The 16,867-nt window shown below is 51.3% G+C and overlaps 1 protein-coding gene across 3 annotated transcripts in view; it reads right to left on the reverse strand.

Moving 5' to 3' along the window:
* LOC119974428 (FERM domain-containing protein 5-like) overlaps positions 1 to 16,867 on the reverse strand; it is a 336,354-nt gene that overhangs the window by 38,628 nt on the left and 280,859 nt on the right. For all 3 annotated transcript variants that reach the window (XM_038813295.1, XM_038813296.1, XM_038813297.1), the window contains exons 9-13: positions 14,944 to 15,007; positions 13,578 to 13,669; positions 9,026 to 9,100; positions 8,284 to 8,352; positions 6,928 to 7,034 (exon numbers count right to left, since the gene is read on the reverse strand). In XM_038813295.1, coding sequence (XP_038669223.1) covers positions 6,928 to 7,034; positions 8,284 to 8,352; positions 9,026 to 9,100; positions 13,578 to 13,669; positions 14,944 to 15,007 — 407 coding nt within the window. The remainder of the gene's footprint in view (positions 1 to 6,927; positions 7,035 to 8,283; positions 8,353 to 9,025; positions 9,101 to 13,577; positions 13,670 to 14,943; positions 15,008 to 16,867) is intronic.

A 16,867-nucleotide genomic window follows, 5' to 3' on the forward strand; every position in this document is an offset into this window, starting at 1 on the left:
AGTGTGGCTGGGGGATCTGGTGGAGTTCCTGCATTTAGAGACGGTGAAGTTCACCTTGAGGGGGGGGGCGAGACTGAGGGGTCCCAGAAGAGATGGGGTGTGTTTATTCTGGTTGCCATGAGCTGCTAAGGATGGTGGAGAGGGGTTTATTTTTCGAGTCACTGGTGGGTTGGTTGGTTGAGTGGGGGGGGGGGGGGGGGGGGGGGGGGGTTATTCTTTCGGTTTCGTGTTGTTTTGTTTTATGCATCAAATGTTAAAAACTGAATAAAAATGATGCTGTCCAGATTGTCGTTTTTTCGCATGCAGCAATTTTCTGACCAGCCGCAGCTGGATTTTAACTCTACTCCCGTAAACGTGACATTGATTTTCCAGGGTTACACATCAGGTTTGTGCGTGTCTGATCCCTTAATGTGATAGGAGTGTTTTGCTTCTAATCGACTGGAGGAGCTGTAATGAGTTGGTCGGTGAACATGTTTTTAAATAGATTCCACTGAGTGACACTGACACGTGCAACACCACCTGATGGGGATCAGTCTCGATTACAGCGGCCGATTGTCTCTTTAGTTCTGAACACTTGTTCGCAGCTTCTTCGGGAAGCCAGGAGAGGTCCTTTCAGCCAACCATTTGGGGACTGTGAGCTTGTAAATACGGTTCCATGCCAATGCTGCGGTGCATTGTGGGGAGATGGTGGCACAGTCGTACTGGCAATCCAGAGAGCCAAAGAAGTGCCCCTTTACAGAAGGATATCTGTCATCCTTACCTAGTCTGGCTTCAGATCCAAAGCAAAGTAGTTAACTCTCAACGGCCTTGGAAATTGGCCGAGCAGTAACTCAGATCGAGGAGAATTAGGCAATAAATGCTGACCCAGCCAGCGACGCTCACGTCCCATGGATTAAGTTTTGAAAAACTATGCAAGGGCGATAGGGTGATGCTCAGGGAGTGTCAGCCACATGGGTAACATTCTCACTTCTGTGCCGGAGGATCATGGGTTTAAGTCCCATCCCTGAGCTCACCGCACCAAATCCGGTCAGACACTCCCGGGGAGAGGTCGTCTTCTCCTTCCCAAACCGTACCTCGGGGTCGAGGGTGATTTGCTAAAAACGCTGAGGAGTCGAAAGCACAGCCCACAGTCTCTCAGCGATGAAACAAGATGTTCAGCTCCTTCCCGGATGCTTTTCCTCCACTTCAGGAGGTCTTGGAGAAGCACGGCAGCACAGTGGGTAGCAATGTTGCTTCACAGCTCCAGGGTCCCAGGTTCGATTCCCGGCTTGGGTCACTGTCTGTACGGAGTCTGCACGTTCTCCCTGTGTCTGCGTGGGTTCCCTCCGGGTGCTCCGGTTTCCTCCCACAGGTCCTGAAAGACGTGCTGTTAGGTGAATTGGACATTCTGAATTCTCCCTCTGTGTGCCCGAACAGTCGCCGGAATGTGGCGACTAGGGGCTTTTCACAGTAACTTCATTGCAGTGTTTTTTGTTATAAATTTAGAGTACCCAATTCAGTTTTTACAATTAAGGGGCAATTTAGCGTGGCCAATCCACCTACTCTGCACATTTTTGGGTTGTGGGGGAGAAACCCACGCAGACACGGGGAGAATGTGTAAACCCCACACGGACAGTGACCCAGAGCCGGGATTGAACCTGGAACCTCGGCGCCGTGAAGCCAGAGTGCTAACCACTGCGCCACCGTGCTGCCCATTGCAGTTTTTATGTAAGCCTACTTGCGACACTAATAAAGATTATTATAAAATTGGGGGGGGGGGGGGGGCGGTTGGGGTGTTGCCACGGGGATGATTCAACCGGTTCAACCACCACCAACCCCTCACGGCCAACATCTGGGACAGCACAACACAGGACCAGTGGTCGGGAGGCCAAACCCACCCAGGTCTCAAAGATACGGTTAAATGTGCTCCGTCAAATTCAGGAGGGCTCCCACCAGGTATATTGCTCTCTCCATTGCAAGGACTTTAAGGACAGCATGGTAGCATAGTGGTTTGCACAATTGCTTCACAGCGCCAGGGTCCCAGGTTCGATTCCCGGCTTGGGTCACTGTCTGTGCGGAGTCTGCACATCCTCCCCGTGTGTGCGTTGGTTTCCTCCGGGTGCTCCGGTTTCCTCCCACAGTCCAAAGATGTGCAGGTTAGGTGGATTGGCCATGATAAATTGCCCTTAGTGTCCAAAATTGCCCTTAGTGTTGGGTGGGGTTACTGGGTTATGGGGATAGGGTAGAGGTGTGGGCTTGGGTAGGGTGCTCTTTCCGATGGACCGAATGGCCTCCTTCTGCACTGTAAAAGCAATGGTATGACCTCCTCGTGCACCTCCATCGCCTCCATAAAAACACCCCACAACCCTTGCAACTCAGCCCTGACGACTTACGCCACAGAGGTGAGACTTTCAGCAAAAGCACCATCCTCATTAGCTGCGATTATTCATCGCCTCACACAGCACCGTCAGGGCGGCGGCCCGCTCAAAAACAACAGCTACTAACGGCCGGGCCCCACCCCCACTCCTTCCAGCTGCCACACACAAACGATGATTCAAACATTCTCCCTGAGCTCCACCATGCAGAATGCGAACGAGCAATCCTTGGGACATCGTTAAAACCGGGTACACCAAGAAAAGACGTGAAAACGCCGTCACTCCCGAGCTCCCATCACGTGTCCCCGAAGGCAGTACTAACCTCATCGTCAATGCCTTGCCCTTGTTGACAATATGTTTTGTCAGGGATGGAAAATGGTCCAATACCTAGTTATACATTTTGATAACAAAAAGCTGACGGCCTAGAAACCCGCTCTCACAGGCAGAATTTAAGGATCGTGGGTCTAGCTGAAGACACTGTAGGTACAAACACTACGGAATGTGTGGCTAAAATGTTTGTGAAGCTGGTGGGGGGAAGAAATCATTGACCGCCTGATGTGACCATCAATTTACTCGAGACACGATAGGAAGTAAACTGTGGTTTTAATAGACTTACAACTGAGCCTGCCTGCGACCAGAAGAACTGAGGGCAGACTCACAAGGCTGCAGCACTTTATACTTCCGGTAGTGGGAGGGGCCATGGGCGGAGCCGAGGGTGGAGCCCTGTACAAGCTCCTCATCTCCCCCTGTGGGCAGAGCCGCGCAACGGCTCACAGAGCCCACAAGGACACAGTGCTATACAGTGTGAACGCAATACTATACAGTGTGAATTACATGATGTACATTCACCACACCGCCCTCCCGAAGTGGATCGATCTCGTTGGTCGGCGGGAGGGAGACAGAAGGCAGGAGAATGATCACGTGCAATCATTGTGAGGCTGCACCGATACCTCGACAAGGAGAAGACCCTGAAATGGGCCATGGAGGGAGGCCACGCAGTCCGTATCTTCCAGGGTCTGGGAGCAGAGCTGGCCAAGAGAAGGGTTAGTTTTAATAAAGCCCAAGCTGTTGCTAAAATAACAAAATTAAATTTTGCATGTTATACCCAGCTCGTTTGTGAGTAACATACGGCGGGAAGGAACATTACTTAAACACGCAGGAGCAGTCGGATACATTTAGAAAATATGTGTTTTGGGTGGCACATGAAAACTCTGGTCTCCGGGTGGATTTACCTACAAGACTGAAATGTGGTATTGTTCTCAGGGGGGGTATTGGTGTTATTGCTGTTGCTGTTCACTTTACACTGTTTATAAATAGTCATAGAAGGGGCGGCACGGTGACACAGTGGTTAGCATTGCTGCCTCACGGCGCCGAGGACCTGGGTTTGATCCCAGCCCCGCGTCTCTGTCCGTGTGGAGTTTGCACATTCTCCTCGTGTCTGCGTGGGTCTCACCCCCCACAACCCAAAGATGTGCAGGCTCGGTGGATTGGCCACTTAATTGGAAAAATGAAATGGGTACATTAAATTTACAAATAAATAAATAAATAGTCATGGTACCTTTTAGTGTTGACCTGTTATTATTCACTTAATACTGATTATGTGGAGTGAGAGAGTTTTGAAGCGTTTGCTGTGTTTTTAAATGATTCACTCTGTACTGTTTACATGTAAATTACAGAGCCTTATGATATTCACCATTATTACTGTTCACTCTGTATTGTCGATCTGTTTTGCAACCTTTCGCAGCCTCGTATGAGGTTCAGATTTTAGAGTCTTAAATATGTTTGGCGTTTTGTTAGGTGTGCGGGAGGTGAGGGAGGGATTGCAATAACGTGTGTTGAACAGTGCGGGTTAGTAGTGATGGGGCAGAGGGGGACACTTAGAGATATTGGTTTTAAGGAAGTTTTGGTTAACCTCGGGCAGGAGTCACCCAGCGAGCAGAAATGGATAACGGAAGTGAAGTGGGGGAGGGGGCTGTGATTGTCCACGGGGGGGGAGGGGAGGGGTTAATCTTTGTGGTTCTTCTTTCTTTAGTTTGGGTGGGGGTAATAAAGGGGGGTGGTGGGTATTTCTCTACGAGAGATGGGGTCGGGGGTTGGGGTGGAGGCAAACACCTTGAGGGGACCTGGAAGATGGGCGAGGCGGGGGCCAAGAAGCTCATTGAGGTCTGGATGTGGCTGATCAGAGTGGTGGGAGGGAAGATGTGTATGTGTGTGTGGACCCCACCCCGATCAGACTGATCCCGTGGAATGTGAGATTGAATGCACTGATCAAGAGATCTCGAGTGTTTGTCCAATTAAAATGTTTGAAGGCAGACATGGTGTTTATGCAAGAAACTGACCTTAAGATCAAAGACCAAACCTCATTGAGGAAGTGATTGGTGGGACGTGTCCCACTCAGGGTTGGACTCGAACATGAGAGGAACGGCAGTCCTCATCAGTAAAAGGGTGGGGATCTCGATGAGCAACATGGTGGGAGATCCAGAGTGCAGGTACGTGATGGTGAGTGGTCAATTGGAAGACACACCCATGGTTTTTGTGAATATTTATGTCCCAATTGGGATGACACTGACTTTGTGAAGAAGCTATTGGCTAAGGTCCTGGACTCGGATACACATTGGTTGATGATGGATGGAGATTTCAATGCAGTGATTGATCCTGTGCTGACCGGGAATGGTAGGTTTGGAACTTTTGCCGATCTTCAGATCAGATCAGGCACCACATTCTGGATCTGTCCATGGAGAAGGAGGTATCTCAGTAACTGCAGTGGAGGTTAGATGTAGACTTGCTGGCAGACGAGGGGGTTTGGGCAAAATCTGAAGCGGATATGGGCCCTTACGCCAAGATCAACGCAAATGAAGATACCTCACCTTCTGTACTTTGGGAGGTGTTGAAGGCTGTAGTCTGAAGGGTGAGCTGATCTTGATTAATAATGGAAGATAATAATAATCTTTATTGTCACAAGTAGGCTTACATTAACACTGCAATGAAGTTACTGTGAAAATCCCCTAGTCGCCACATTCCAGCGCCTGTTCGGGTACACAGAGGGAGAATTCAGAATGTCCAATTCACCTAACAGCGGGGGCGCGATTCTCCGCCCCCCACGACGGGTCGGAGAATAGCGGGAGGGCCTTCCCGACATTTTTCCTGACCTCCCGCTATTCTCCCCCCCCCCCCCCCCCACGCCCGCCCCCCGACACGAATCGCTGCTCGCCGTTTTTTTACGGCGAGCAGCGATTCTCCCCTGGCCGATGGGCCGATTTCCCAGGCCTTTACGGCCGTTTTCACGGACGCCAACACACCTGCTCTCACCGTTCGTGAAAACGGCCGCAAAGTGCCGTTCTGGGTAACCATGGCACCGATTGGCACGGCCTCACCACGGCCTGCCAAGGGTTCCATGGGCCCGTGATCAGTGGGCGGCGATCGCGGGCAGCGGATCCGAACCCCGCGCACTCTTTGTTCCTCCGCCGCCCCGCTGGATCCGCGGGGCGGCTGAGGGGCATACCGGCCCGCGCATGCGTGGGTTTCACGCATATGCACGATGACGTCATCCGCGCATGCGCGGGTTGGAGCCGTCCAATCCGCGCATGCGCGATGACGTCATCGTGCACGTCAGCCGCCGTTAACTTTGGCGCGCGGGCTTAGCGAATTTCGCTAAGCCTGCGATGCCGAGGTTCACGGGGCCCCGCTACTAGCCCCGACCGGGGAGCAGAATCAGGTCCCGGGAGGGGGCGCGGAGGCTGCCGGGAAACATGGCTGGTTTCACGGCAGCCTTCACGACTCTCCGCATTTGCGGAGAATCGCGCCCCATGTCTTTCGGGACTTGTGGGAGGAAACCCGAGCACCCGGAGGAAACCCACTACCAATTGATCGACTCATGGAACATGTGATCTGTACTCAGCACTCAATTGAAACAACTGATTGGCTGTTACCTGAACACATTTCCAGCTTAAATTAGTTCAAATCTGTTATTTTGAGACCCCATTTTTCTCAATAATTGATTACAATTGATTACACTGACTGATCACCCCGATGAGCGATTTCATACCTAGATTTATGCAAATGGGTTTGAACAGAATTTAAGTAGGATCCCAGTAAAATCCGGTGCAAAGTAGCACGGTAGCACAGTGGTTAGTACAGTTGCTTCACAGCTCCAGGGTCCCAGGTTTGATTCCAGGCTTGGGTCACTGTCTGTGCGGAGTCTGCAAGTTCTCCTTGCGTCTGCATGGGTTTCCTCCGAGTGCTCCGGTTTCCTCCCACAGTCCAAAGACATACAGGTTAGGTGGATTGGCCATGATAAATTGCCTTTAGTGTCCGAAAAGGTTAGGTGGGGTTACTGGGTTACAGGGGTAGGGTGGAGGCGTGGGCTTAAGTAGGGTGCTCTTTCCAAGGGCCGGTACAGACTCGATGGGCCGAATGGCCTCCTTCTGCACTGTAAATTCTATGATTCTATGAAGTTCTGACACACTTTCCCAATTGTGCCTCCGTAGTGGAAACACCCAGTCCGGACCTCAGTGCCAATCTTGTTGATCCAGGGCTTCGTCCCTCATTCTAACCTGGTCCAAACAGACCTTACCTTCCATGATGGAGATATGCACCGCTCTCCTGCGAGTCCTTGGCACACTGCTCAATCTCGACCCATGAGAGATGGAAGGGCAACTGCGACTGGGGACCAGACCCGACCTGTGGAGGGGGAGACACAAGCTCATGTTGAAGGAGTTTTGTTACAACTGGTTCATGAATGTCAGTTCACTGCATGGTGTGTTCGCATGTTCATACCCCAACACTCGTATATTGGTCGTTATTGGTTAATCATGATTATTGCCACCGAAGGGTGGTTACTTCAAGGTAGGGGCTTTCATTGGGGGCGGGGGGGGGGGGGGGGGGGGGGGGGCGCGTTAATGAAACCCCTGTAAAGTTAATGGTGGATAACTGGAGCCTAACAATAATTATTGCAGAAATGGCAGCCACTGTGGGTTAATATAATTATAGTAGGTTAATGGTTGTCACTTGAGCTAATGGTAGTTGGGCTAACGGTAGTGACTATGAGTTATTGAGAGCTTCTGTGAACCAATTCACCTGAACAAGGGTTAATATGACGGCTGGTGAAAGAGTTTGAAGTTGGCGAAGAGCGAAGCAGTTACTAATATTTGAGCTTTAACTGACATGGGTGAGATGTGCAGAGGGTAAATAGTGAACAGCAACCAGGAAATTAAAGAGATCTCAAAGCTGAAGAGCACAGAGGAGGGAATAGGTAAAAGGGTATCGCAGAATGAAGCAACAGACAGGGGACCCAGAGGGATCAGAGAATAAGGACAGGAAATGAAATGAAAATCGCTTATTGTCACAAGTAGGCTTCAAATGAAGTTACTGTGAAAAGCCCCTAGTCGCCACATTCCAGCCCCTGTTAGGGGAGGCTGGTACGGGAATCGAACCTGCGCTGCTGGCCTTGTTCTGCATTACAAGCCAGCTGTTTAGCCCACTGTGCAAAGGCTGAATGGAAATGGTGATGAAACAGGCAGCTTTCTCACTGGAGTTTCCTGTTCAGACTGCAGGCAGGTTTCTCAAACAGTTAACGTGGAGTCACTCAACATTAGAACATAGAACATAGAATAGTACAGCACAGAACAGGCCCTTCGGCCCTCGATGTTGTGCCGAGCCATGATCACCCTACTCAAACCCACGTATCCACCCTATACCCGTAACCCAACAACCCCCCCCTTAACCTTACTTTTATTAGGACACTACGGGCAATTTAGCATGGCCCATCCACCTAACCCGCACATCTTTGGACTGTGGGAGGAAACCGGAGCACCCGGAGGAAACCCACGCACACAGGGGGAGGACGTGCAGACTCCGCACAGACAGTGACCCAGCCGGGAATCGAACCTGGGACCCTGGAGCTGTGAAGCATTTATGCTAACATTCTTACCTGTGGATTTCTGGGGGGCTCCTTTTAATCTTTGCACTCGACTCGATCACTTCCTTTGCGACTTTTCCACTGAAAGCAGGAACAATGGAGCCACAGAGACAGTCAGTGGATGAGAACAATTAGACACTAATTCCTTCTATCATTGACCTGTTACATTGGGAAACGTAGCGATTCAGACACTCATCATCCCCTGGAATTATCCTCGGATGCAGAATGAAGAGGCACATCCTGTATATTTGCAGATGGAGATCTGTGCGGGGCTAATCAACCATATCACAATAATTGCCTTCAATTACCTCCATGCTTAACTAAACAGCTTCCAACGGCCATTTGTAACTAATGCCAGTTAAATGTCATTTCGAAAGATGCAATGAGATTCTTCCAGTTGCAAAGCAATTAGGAGATGTCATTTTATTTTATGGCTGAATTGCCAATTGTAAGTTCTCATTCCCCACCCAGCCCTCCATCCTTAACTTTTATACAGAGGCTCATAGACAACATCAAAGCCTGTGAGGAGGTTAGTGTCTTAACTCCCCAGCAACAGTGACCATCAGCCTGCGCTCCAAACTAGACAACCAACTGGCCGAATGGGAATGGCTGCTGACCATTCTGGTCCAAATATTGACCATCTAAAACCAAAATGATTTTGTTCTTTTCTCTGCAGAGACCTGGCCTTCCTTCCATTCTGGTGCCTAAATGAAGTGTTAGTTTTCAGTAGCCTCTACTTACTCTGACTATTTACCTGTATCGAAACCGACTTCCTTTGAAGAACAGATTGCTGCTCGAAACCGTCCGAACCTGACTGGATTTTTCAAACCTGGTCAAGGGCAGAAAGAGCATTAAATGTTCAAATCCACTGCAGCCACGCCAAATCCTCAAAAAAACCCATTTCCCCCACCCTCCCCTGTCCACAATTGGCTCTATCACTCAAACACGTGCTTTAATCTGTCTCTATATAGCCTCATTAATGTGGTAGTAATCTCCTAAACTGCTCCACAGGAGGGTTGTAAAGCAAAATGTGACACTGAGACACATACAGAGAAATGTTCGGACAGGAGTTGGTCAAAGAGGTTGGTTTCCAGAAGCATCTTAAGGGGTGAGAGAGAGATGAGCAGAGCTATAGGGAGGGAGTTCCATAGAATCATGGAATTTACAGTGCAGAAAGAGGCCATTCGGCCCATCGGGTCTGCACCGGCCCTTGGAAAGAGCACCCCACTTAAGCCCATACCTCCACCCTATCCCCGTAACCCAGTAACCCCACCCAAACTTTTTCGACACTCAGGGCAATTTATCATGGCCAATCCACCTAACCTGCACATCTTTGGACTGTGGGAGGAAACCCACGCAACACAGGGAGAACATGCAGACTCCGCACAGACAGTGACACAAGCCGGGAATCGAACCTGGGACCCTGGAGCTGTGAAGCCCACTGTGCTACTGCGCCCCCTAGGGTCCAGGCCAAGGCTGCCAATGGTGGAGAGATTAATGTCAGGGATGCGTGAGAGGCCAGAACTGGAGGAGTGAAGGGAACGTGGAGAGTTATAGGGCTGGAGGAGATTACAGAAATAGGGAGGGGGCAATGCCAGGGAGGAATCTGGAAACAAGGGTCAGTATTTTAAAATTGAGCACAGTAAGAAGTCTTACAACACCAGGTTAAAGTCCAACAGGTTTGATTCAAACACGAGCTTTCGGAGCGCAGCTCCTTCCTCAGGTGAATGGCTTAAAATTGAGGCATTGCTGGGTCAGGAGTCAATGTAAGACAGGAGTGATGGAGGAACAAGACTTGGTACTGAGGAATTGAACAAACAAATGTGATACAAAATGGGATAATTAGTTAGGATAATGTAGAGGATAGACCCGGGTATAGGAGTAGGGTAATGAGTTGATCAGGGAATGAACAAAGGAACTGAGTAAAGCATGGCCAGGAAGGGGGAATGGGCAGTTGTTAGGACCAGACCCTTGTGCAGAGGGGGATGGAAAGAATGCTGGGTAAAAGAGTGCCCCAGGGTTGAGGAATACAAAGTGAGCCAATCAGGATATATGGCCAGGTCAGGATCTTATATGGTCATATATGTGAAACTTGATGCCACTTGAATGTGTATGCAAGAAAAGTTCCTTTTCCTTTGTTCTCACTCACTCTGCAAGATACAGGAGACCAGGTTGTGTCCTGTCCCTTAATAGAGTGGGTCCTACTTGCAAGTTGATTAAAATAAATAATAATTGTTACCTACAATCCATCTCGAATTTTATTGAGACCAGACTGACGGGAAAAGAACCTAATTTGTCACTACGAGCTTGGACATGGGCAGAGGGTTATAGATGAGCTCAATTTTACAGAGGGTGTAGGTGACTGATTGGGCTAGTATTGGAACAGTCAAGACTGAAGATAAGAAGATAAGAAAGGAATGGATGCGTGTTTCAACAGCAGATACAGGGCATTGGGGGGAACACATCTCAAATAATCTGTGCAGTTTTGTCTCCTTATATAAGGAAGGATGTAAATACTTTGGAGATAGTTCAGAGGAGGTTCACTGGAATGAGCGGGTTGTCTTGTGAGGAAAGGTTGGACAGACTGGGCCTGTTGCCATTGGAGTGTAGAAGAGTGAGGGGTGATGTGATTGACGTCTATAAGATCCTGAATGGTCTCTACAAGGTGGACGTAGAAAGGATGTTTCCTCTTGTAAGTTAGTCCAGAACCAGGGGGATGGTCCTTTTGGGGCAGAGTTGAGAAGAATTTCTTTCTCTCTGAGGTTTGTGCACATTTAGAACTCTCCACCTCAGAAGAAGGCAGAGGCGGGGGTCACTGAATATTTTTTATCTGGAGGTAGATAGATTCTTGTTTGGTAAATGGAATCAAATGTTATCGGGCTAGATGGAAATGTGGAACTTTAACGCAAACAGAACAGCCATGGTCATATTGAATGGCAGAGCAGACTTGAGGGGCTGAATGGCCGACTTCTGCTCCTATTCCACATGTTCATATGCTCGCATGAGTTGAGGTGGGGCGAGGGTGGGTGATGGAGATGGAAGCAGGCGGAATTGCTGGTGAGGGCACTCAGGGGCTGGCAGGTCAGCTCAGGGTTAACTAGGGCCCCAAAGCTTGAAAGATTTTGTAAATCCATGATAGCAATGTTAATGCACACACAGAGCAATATCTATTTTATATAACTTACTGTATTCATGACAGGGGTACTCTGCCTGAAGGCAGGTCATTGTCTGCTGATTCTTCACCCTGAGCCGTATATCTTGGCAGGTTTTGACCGCGATGGTTTGTCTTTGACATCCACTCTTGGGGGCAGGAGGGCGAGGGGGCAGGAGGGCGAGGGGGCAGGAGGGCGAGGGGGCAGGAGGGCGAGGGCGCAGGAGGGCGAGGGGGCAGGAGGGCGAGGGGGCAGGAGGGCGAGGGGGCAGGAGGGCGAGGGCGCAGGAGGGCGAGGGGGCAGGAGGGCGAGGGGGCAGGAGGGCGAGAGGGCAGGAGGGCGAGGGCGCAGGAGGGCGAGGGGGCAGGAGGGGGAGGGGGCAGGAGGGCGAGGGGGCAGGAGGGCGAGGGGGCAGGAGGGCGAGGGGGCAGGAGGGCGAGGGGGCAGGAGGGCGAGGGGGCAGGAGGGCGAGAGGGCAGGAGGGCGAGGGGGCAGGAGGGCGAGGGGGCAGGAGGGCGAGGGGGCAGGAGGGCGAGGGGGGCAGGAGGGCGAGAGGGCAGGAGGGCGAGGGGGCAGGAGGGCGAGGGGGCAGGAGGGCGAGGGGGCAGGAGGGCGAGGGGGCAGGAGGGCAAGGGGGCAGGAGGGCAAGGGGGCAGGAGTGCGAGAGGGCAGGAGGGCGAGGGGGCAGGAGGGCGAGGGGCAGGAGGGCGAGAGGGCAGGAGGGCGAGGGGGCAGGAGTGCGAGGGGGCAGGAGTGCGAGAGGGCAGGAGGGCGAGGGGGCAGGAGGGCGAGGGGGCAGGAGGGCGAGGGGGCAGGAGGGCGAGGGGGCAGGAGGGCGAGGGGACAGGAGGCCGAGGGGGCAGGAGGCCGAGGGGGCAGGAGGGCGAGGGGGCAGGAGGGCGAGGGGGCAGGAGGGGGCAGGAGGGCGAGGGGGCAGGAGGGCGAGGGGGCAGGAGGGCGAGGGGGCAAGAGGGCGAGGGGGCAGGAGGGCGAGGGGGCAGGAGGGCAAGGGGGCAGGAGGGCAAGGGGGCAGGAGGGCGAGGGGGCAGGAGGGCAAGGGGGCAGGAGGGCGAGGGGGCAGGCAGCAGGTATCAGCCTCAGGGCAGCAGGGTAGCACAGTGGTTAGCACAATTGCTTCACAGCTCCTGGGTCCCAGGTTCGATTCCTGGCTTGGGTCACTGTCTGTGCGGAGTCTGCACGTTCTCCCCGTGTGTGCGTGGGTTTCCTCCGGGTGCTCCGGTTTCCTCCCACAGTCCAAAGATGTGCAGGTTAGGTGGATTGGCCATAATAAATTGCCCTTAGTGTCCAAAATTGCCCTTAGTGTTGGGTGGGGTTACTGGATTATGGGGATAGGGTGGGGGTGTGGGCTTGGGTCTGGTGCTCTTTCCAAGAGCCGGTGCAGAGTCGAATGGCCTCCTTCTGCACTGTAACTTCTATGATAATTGAACCCATGCTGGTGGTGTTATTATGAACATCGTTCTCGCCAATTGAGCTAACCACCCACTCTAACGGTCACTGAAGAAGAAATATTCTCCTCATTTTCCATGGTGACAGTAGAGGAACATTCTTTTTGAAAACATTTATGAGGGATCTGGGTTATTTTCCTTCTTTAACATGTCGACATCTCCCGTCCGCAGAGATTCAAATGTCAGCTGCAGCTTAGTGACTGGTTCTCTTGCCTCTGACCCAGAAGGGCTCCACTCCAGAGACAGGAGCACAAATCCCAGACTGACCCACTCAGCGCAGTAAGCGAGGGAGTGCCGTACTGTCTGTGTTCCTGCCTCTGACTGAGCCCACAGTCAGTGTCCTGACTGCACTCCAAACACACCTTTCACAGCAACACAACACCCAAATTGTTAAACATGAAGAAAAATTCAATCTGTGGCCTGGTCGTTATTCCTCCCCGCACCACGTCGTTGATCAATGCAGCAACCAGCTCACCCACGCAGAGTGGTTGCAATGTGACTGTCACAGCTACAGGGAGTGGGTGAATACCATGGCTGTGCTTACGGGGAAGCTGGATAAGCACATGAGGGAGACAGGAATAGAAGGATAAGGGGGAACGAAGTCAGGAGGGAGGAGCACCAGAGTGGACCAGTTGTATTGAACGGTCAGTTTCTGAGCTGTAATTAACCTGCAATAAACAGCACTCACTTGTAAAACGCTTGGTTCTCCACCCCACACTTCCACAGATGTTTGCAAGCCTCGGGCGTCGGGGCAAAGTAGGTCAAAATAATCTTTGATTCCTGATAACGAAATAGCACAAAAGAAAAATCACTGGTTAAAAAGCCCCAAGAAAAGAATGCTGATCTCACCCACCCCCCCCGCCTGAATAATTTCACAGAGCACAGGAACGTTAGGGAAGGAAGTCCTGATATCTGAGCGAGGAAGTGAGGCTATCACATGTGGGACAAAGGGATAGAAGGACGTGCTGACTGGCTGAAAGGAAGCAAGGCGGAGGAGGCTCACCTGGAGCATAAACACCAGCATAGACCAGTTGGGCCGAATGGCCTGATTCTCCGCTGTACATACCCGTGCAATTTAGACCCTTTATCATCGCTGGGTCAACGTCCTGGAACTCCCTCCCTAAGAGCACTGTGGGTGTACCTACCCCGCATGGACTGCAGCGGCTCAAGAAGGCGGCTCACCCACCACCTTTTCGAGGGCAATTAGGGATGGGCAATAAGTGCGGCCCTGGCCAGTGACACCCACATCCCAAGAATGATAATTTTTGAAATACTAAATATAGCTCTGGTTAACATAGAACACAGGCCAGTACAGCACAGAACAGGCCCTTCGGCCCTCAATGTTGTGCCGAGCTTTGTCCGAAACCAAGATCAAGCTATCCCACTCCCTGTCATTCTGGTGTGCTCCATGTGCCTATCCAATAACCGCTTGAAAGTTCCTAAAGTGTCCGGCTCCACTATCACAGCAGGCAATCCATTCCACACCCTAACCACTCTGTGAATAAAGAACCTACCTCGGACATCCCTCCTATATCTCCCACCCTGAACCTTATAGTTATGCCTCCTTGTAGGTTGGTCCATTTGAGTCAGATATTGAATATCATAGAATCATAGAATTTATGGTACAGGAGGCCATTCGGCCCATCGAGTCTGCGCCGGCCCTTGGAAAGAGCACCCTACTTAAGCCCACGCCTCCACCCTATCCCCATAACCCAGAAACCACACCTAGCCTTTTTGGACACTAAGGGGCAATTTAGCCTGCCCAATCCACCCAAACCTGCACGTCTTTGGACTGCGGTTGGAAACCAGAGCACCCGGAGGAAACCCCACACAGACACGAGGCGAAGGTGCAGACTCCTCACAGACAGTCACCCAAGCTGGGAATTGAACCTGGCACCCTGGAGCTGTGAGGCAGCAGTGATAACCACTGTGCCACCCGTGCCGCCCCATTATAAAACCGACTGATCTCATCGGGTGAATGCGTAAATATTTTGGCAGCGATTACAAACCACATGAACATTTGAAATCGATGTTTAAACATTGCCAACATTTACCTCTTTCTGAATTGCATATAAATTAAATGTTTTCCCTTCAAACTTCATCTTGCTGACTTCAACCCTGAAAGAAATGTGATAATGGTGTGTTAATTGGAGTATTTTGGACTTCACTATATCTGCAAATAGATTTTAAATCACATCAGTGATGTTCACAAAGATTCACAACTTTTTGGATCTTTTGACTTCACTCCTGAAGCAGCCAACGTGAAGTCTAAATTACTGTTGGATTTGTTTATTGTCACGTGTACCGAGGTACAGTGAAAGTATTTTCCTGCGAGCAGCTCAAACAGATCATTTAATACATGAATCATAGAATTTACAGTGCAGAAGGAGGCCATTCGGCCCATCGAGTCTGCACCAGCCCTTAGGAAGAGCACCCGACTTAAGCCCCATGCCTCCACCCTATCCCCTTTATCTCTGTAACCCAGTAACCCCCATCTAACTTTTTTGGACAATAAGGGAAAGTTATCATGGCCAATCCACCTAACCTGTACATCTTTGGACTGTGGGAGCAAACCGGAGCACCCGGAGGAAACCCACGCAGACACGGGGAGAACGTGCAGACTCCGCACAGACAGTGACCCAAGCTGGGAATCGAACCTGGGACCCTGGAGCTGTGAAGCAACTGTACTATCCACGGTGCTACCGCGCTGCCCAAATGAAAATGAAATAAAAAGCGAATACGTAATAGGGCAACACAAGGTCCACAATGTAAATACATAGACACCATAAGAAGTCTTACAACACCAGGTTAAAGACCAACAGGTTTGTTTCGAACACTAGCTGTCGGAGCACTGCTCCTTCCTCAGGTGAAATACATTCAACATTCCGCATTTGAAACAAACCTGTTGGTCTTTAACCTGGTGTTGTAAGACGTCTTACTGTGCTCACCCCAGTCCAACGCCGGCATCTCCACACCATACATAGACACCGGCATCGAGTGAAGCATACAGAAGTAGTGCCGCAGTCATTCAGGTGCGACAGTGTCGGTGGGTGGAGTCCTGAATGGTTCAAAGTGTTTCGGTGTTTCCCACAGAGGGACACATTAACTATCAGGCTCCATGTATTTTTGCAGATTGCTGTGGTCCCCATACAATCAGTTAGTGATAACAGTTCGACCATCGCCGTCTCCACACTGGGCTGGATTTGATTCAGTCCGTCATCGTGGGAACCATGGCAACCAAGCCCCATGTGAGACTCCCCAATTAAGTCAGAGGGTGGAAGGGGCTGCTATGTAGCTCTAGCCAGCGTCAATTAGATTCATTAATGTGACAATTGACAACCATCATCCCTGAGCCCACTGCGATTCAGCCATGGCTCGAGGATTTGACAGGAACCACACAGCTTTCCTGCCCCTCGGAAGGTCACCCAGCGAACGCTATAGGATTCACCAGCAGCCTCCTGGGGGCGAAAGGCCCTCATTATCAAACACTCCAGTGACCCAACTTAGGGAAAAGGGACATGCTTCTGACAGCTACACCCTGTCCTTGCCCCCAACCCTCCTTGCCCCCTCTCCTGTGACACCCACCATGTGACAACCCCCCCCCCTCCCCCCAACCCCCTCGCCCTCAGTCACCTTTGTTCTAGGCGTAGAAATATATGACCTAGAAATATATCGGCCGTTCCTTCACTGTCATGGGGTCAAAATCCTGGAACTCCATCCCTATCAGCACAGTGGGTGTACCTACATTGCACAGACTGCTGCGAGTTCAAGAAGGCAGCTCACCAACACCTTCTCAAGGACAATTAGGAATGGCCAATAAATGCTGGCCTAACCAGCGACGCCCACATCTCATCAGCAAACTGCGAACTTGCTAGTTAGTGGCCGGGATTCTCCGAACCCCCGGCGGATCGGAGAATCCCCGGGGGCAGCGCGCATTCCGCCCTGCCGCTCCGACGCCCGTATTTTCAGGCGGGGGCG

This window comes from Scyliorhinus canicula, chromosome 12, assembly GCF_902713615.1.
Source record: "Scyliorhinus canicula chromosome 12, sScyCan1.1, whole genome shotgun sequence".
In the NCBI taxonomy this organism is placed as follows: domain Eukaryota; kingdom Metazoa; phylum Chordata; class Chondrichthyes; order Carcharhiniformes; family Scyliorhinidae; genus Scyliorhinus; species Scyliorhinus canicula.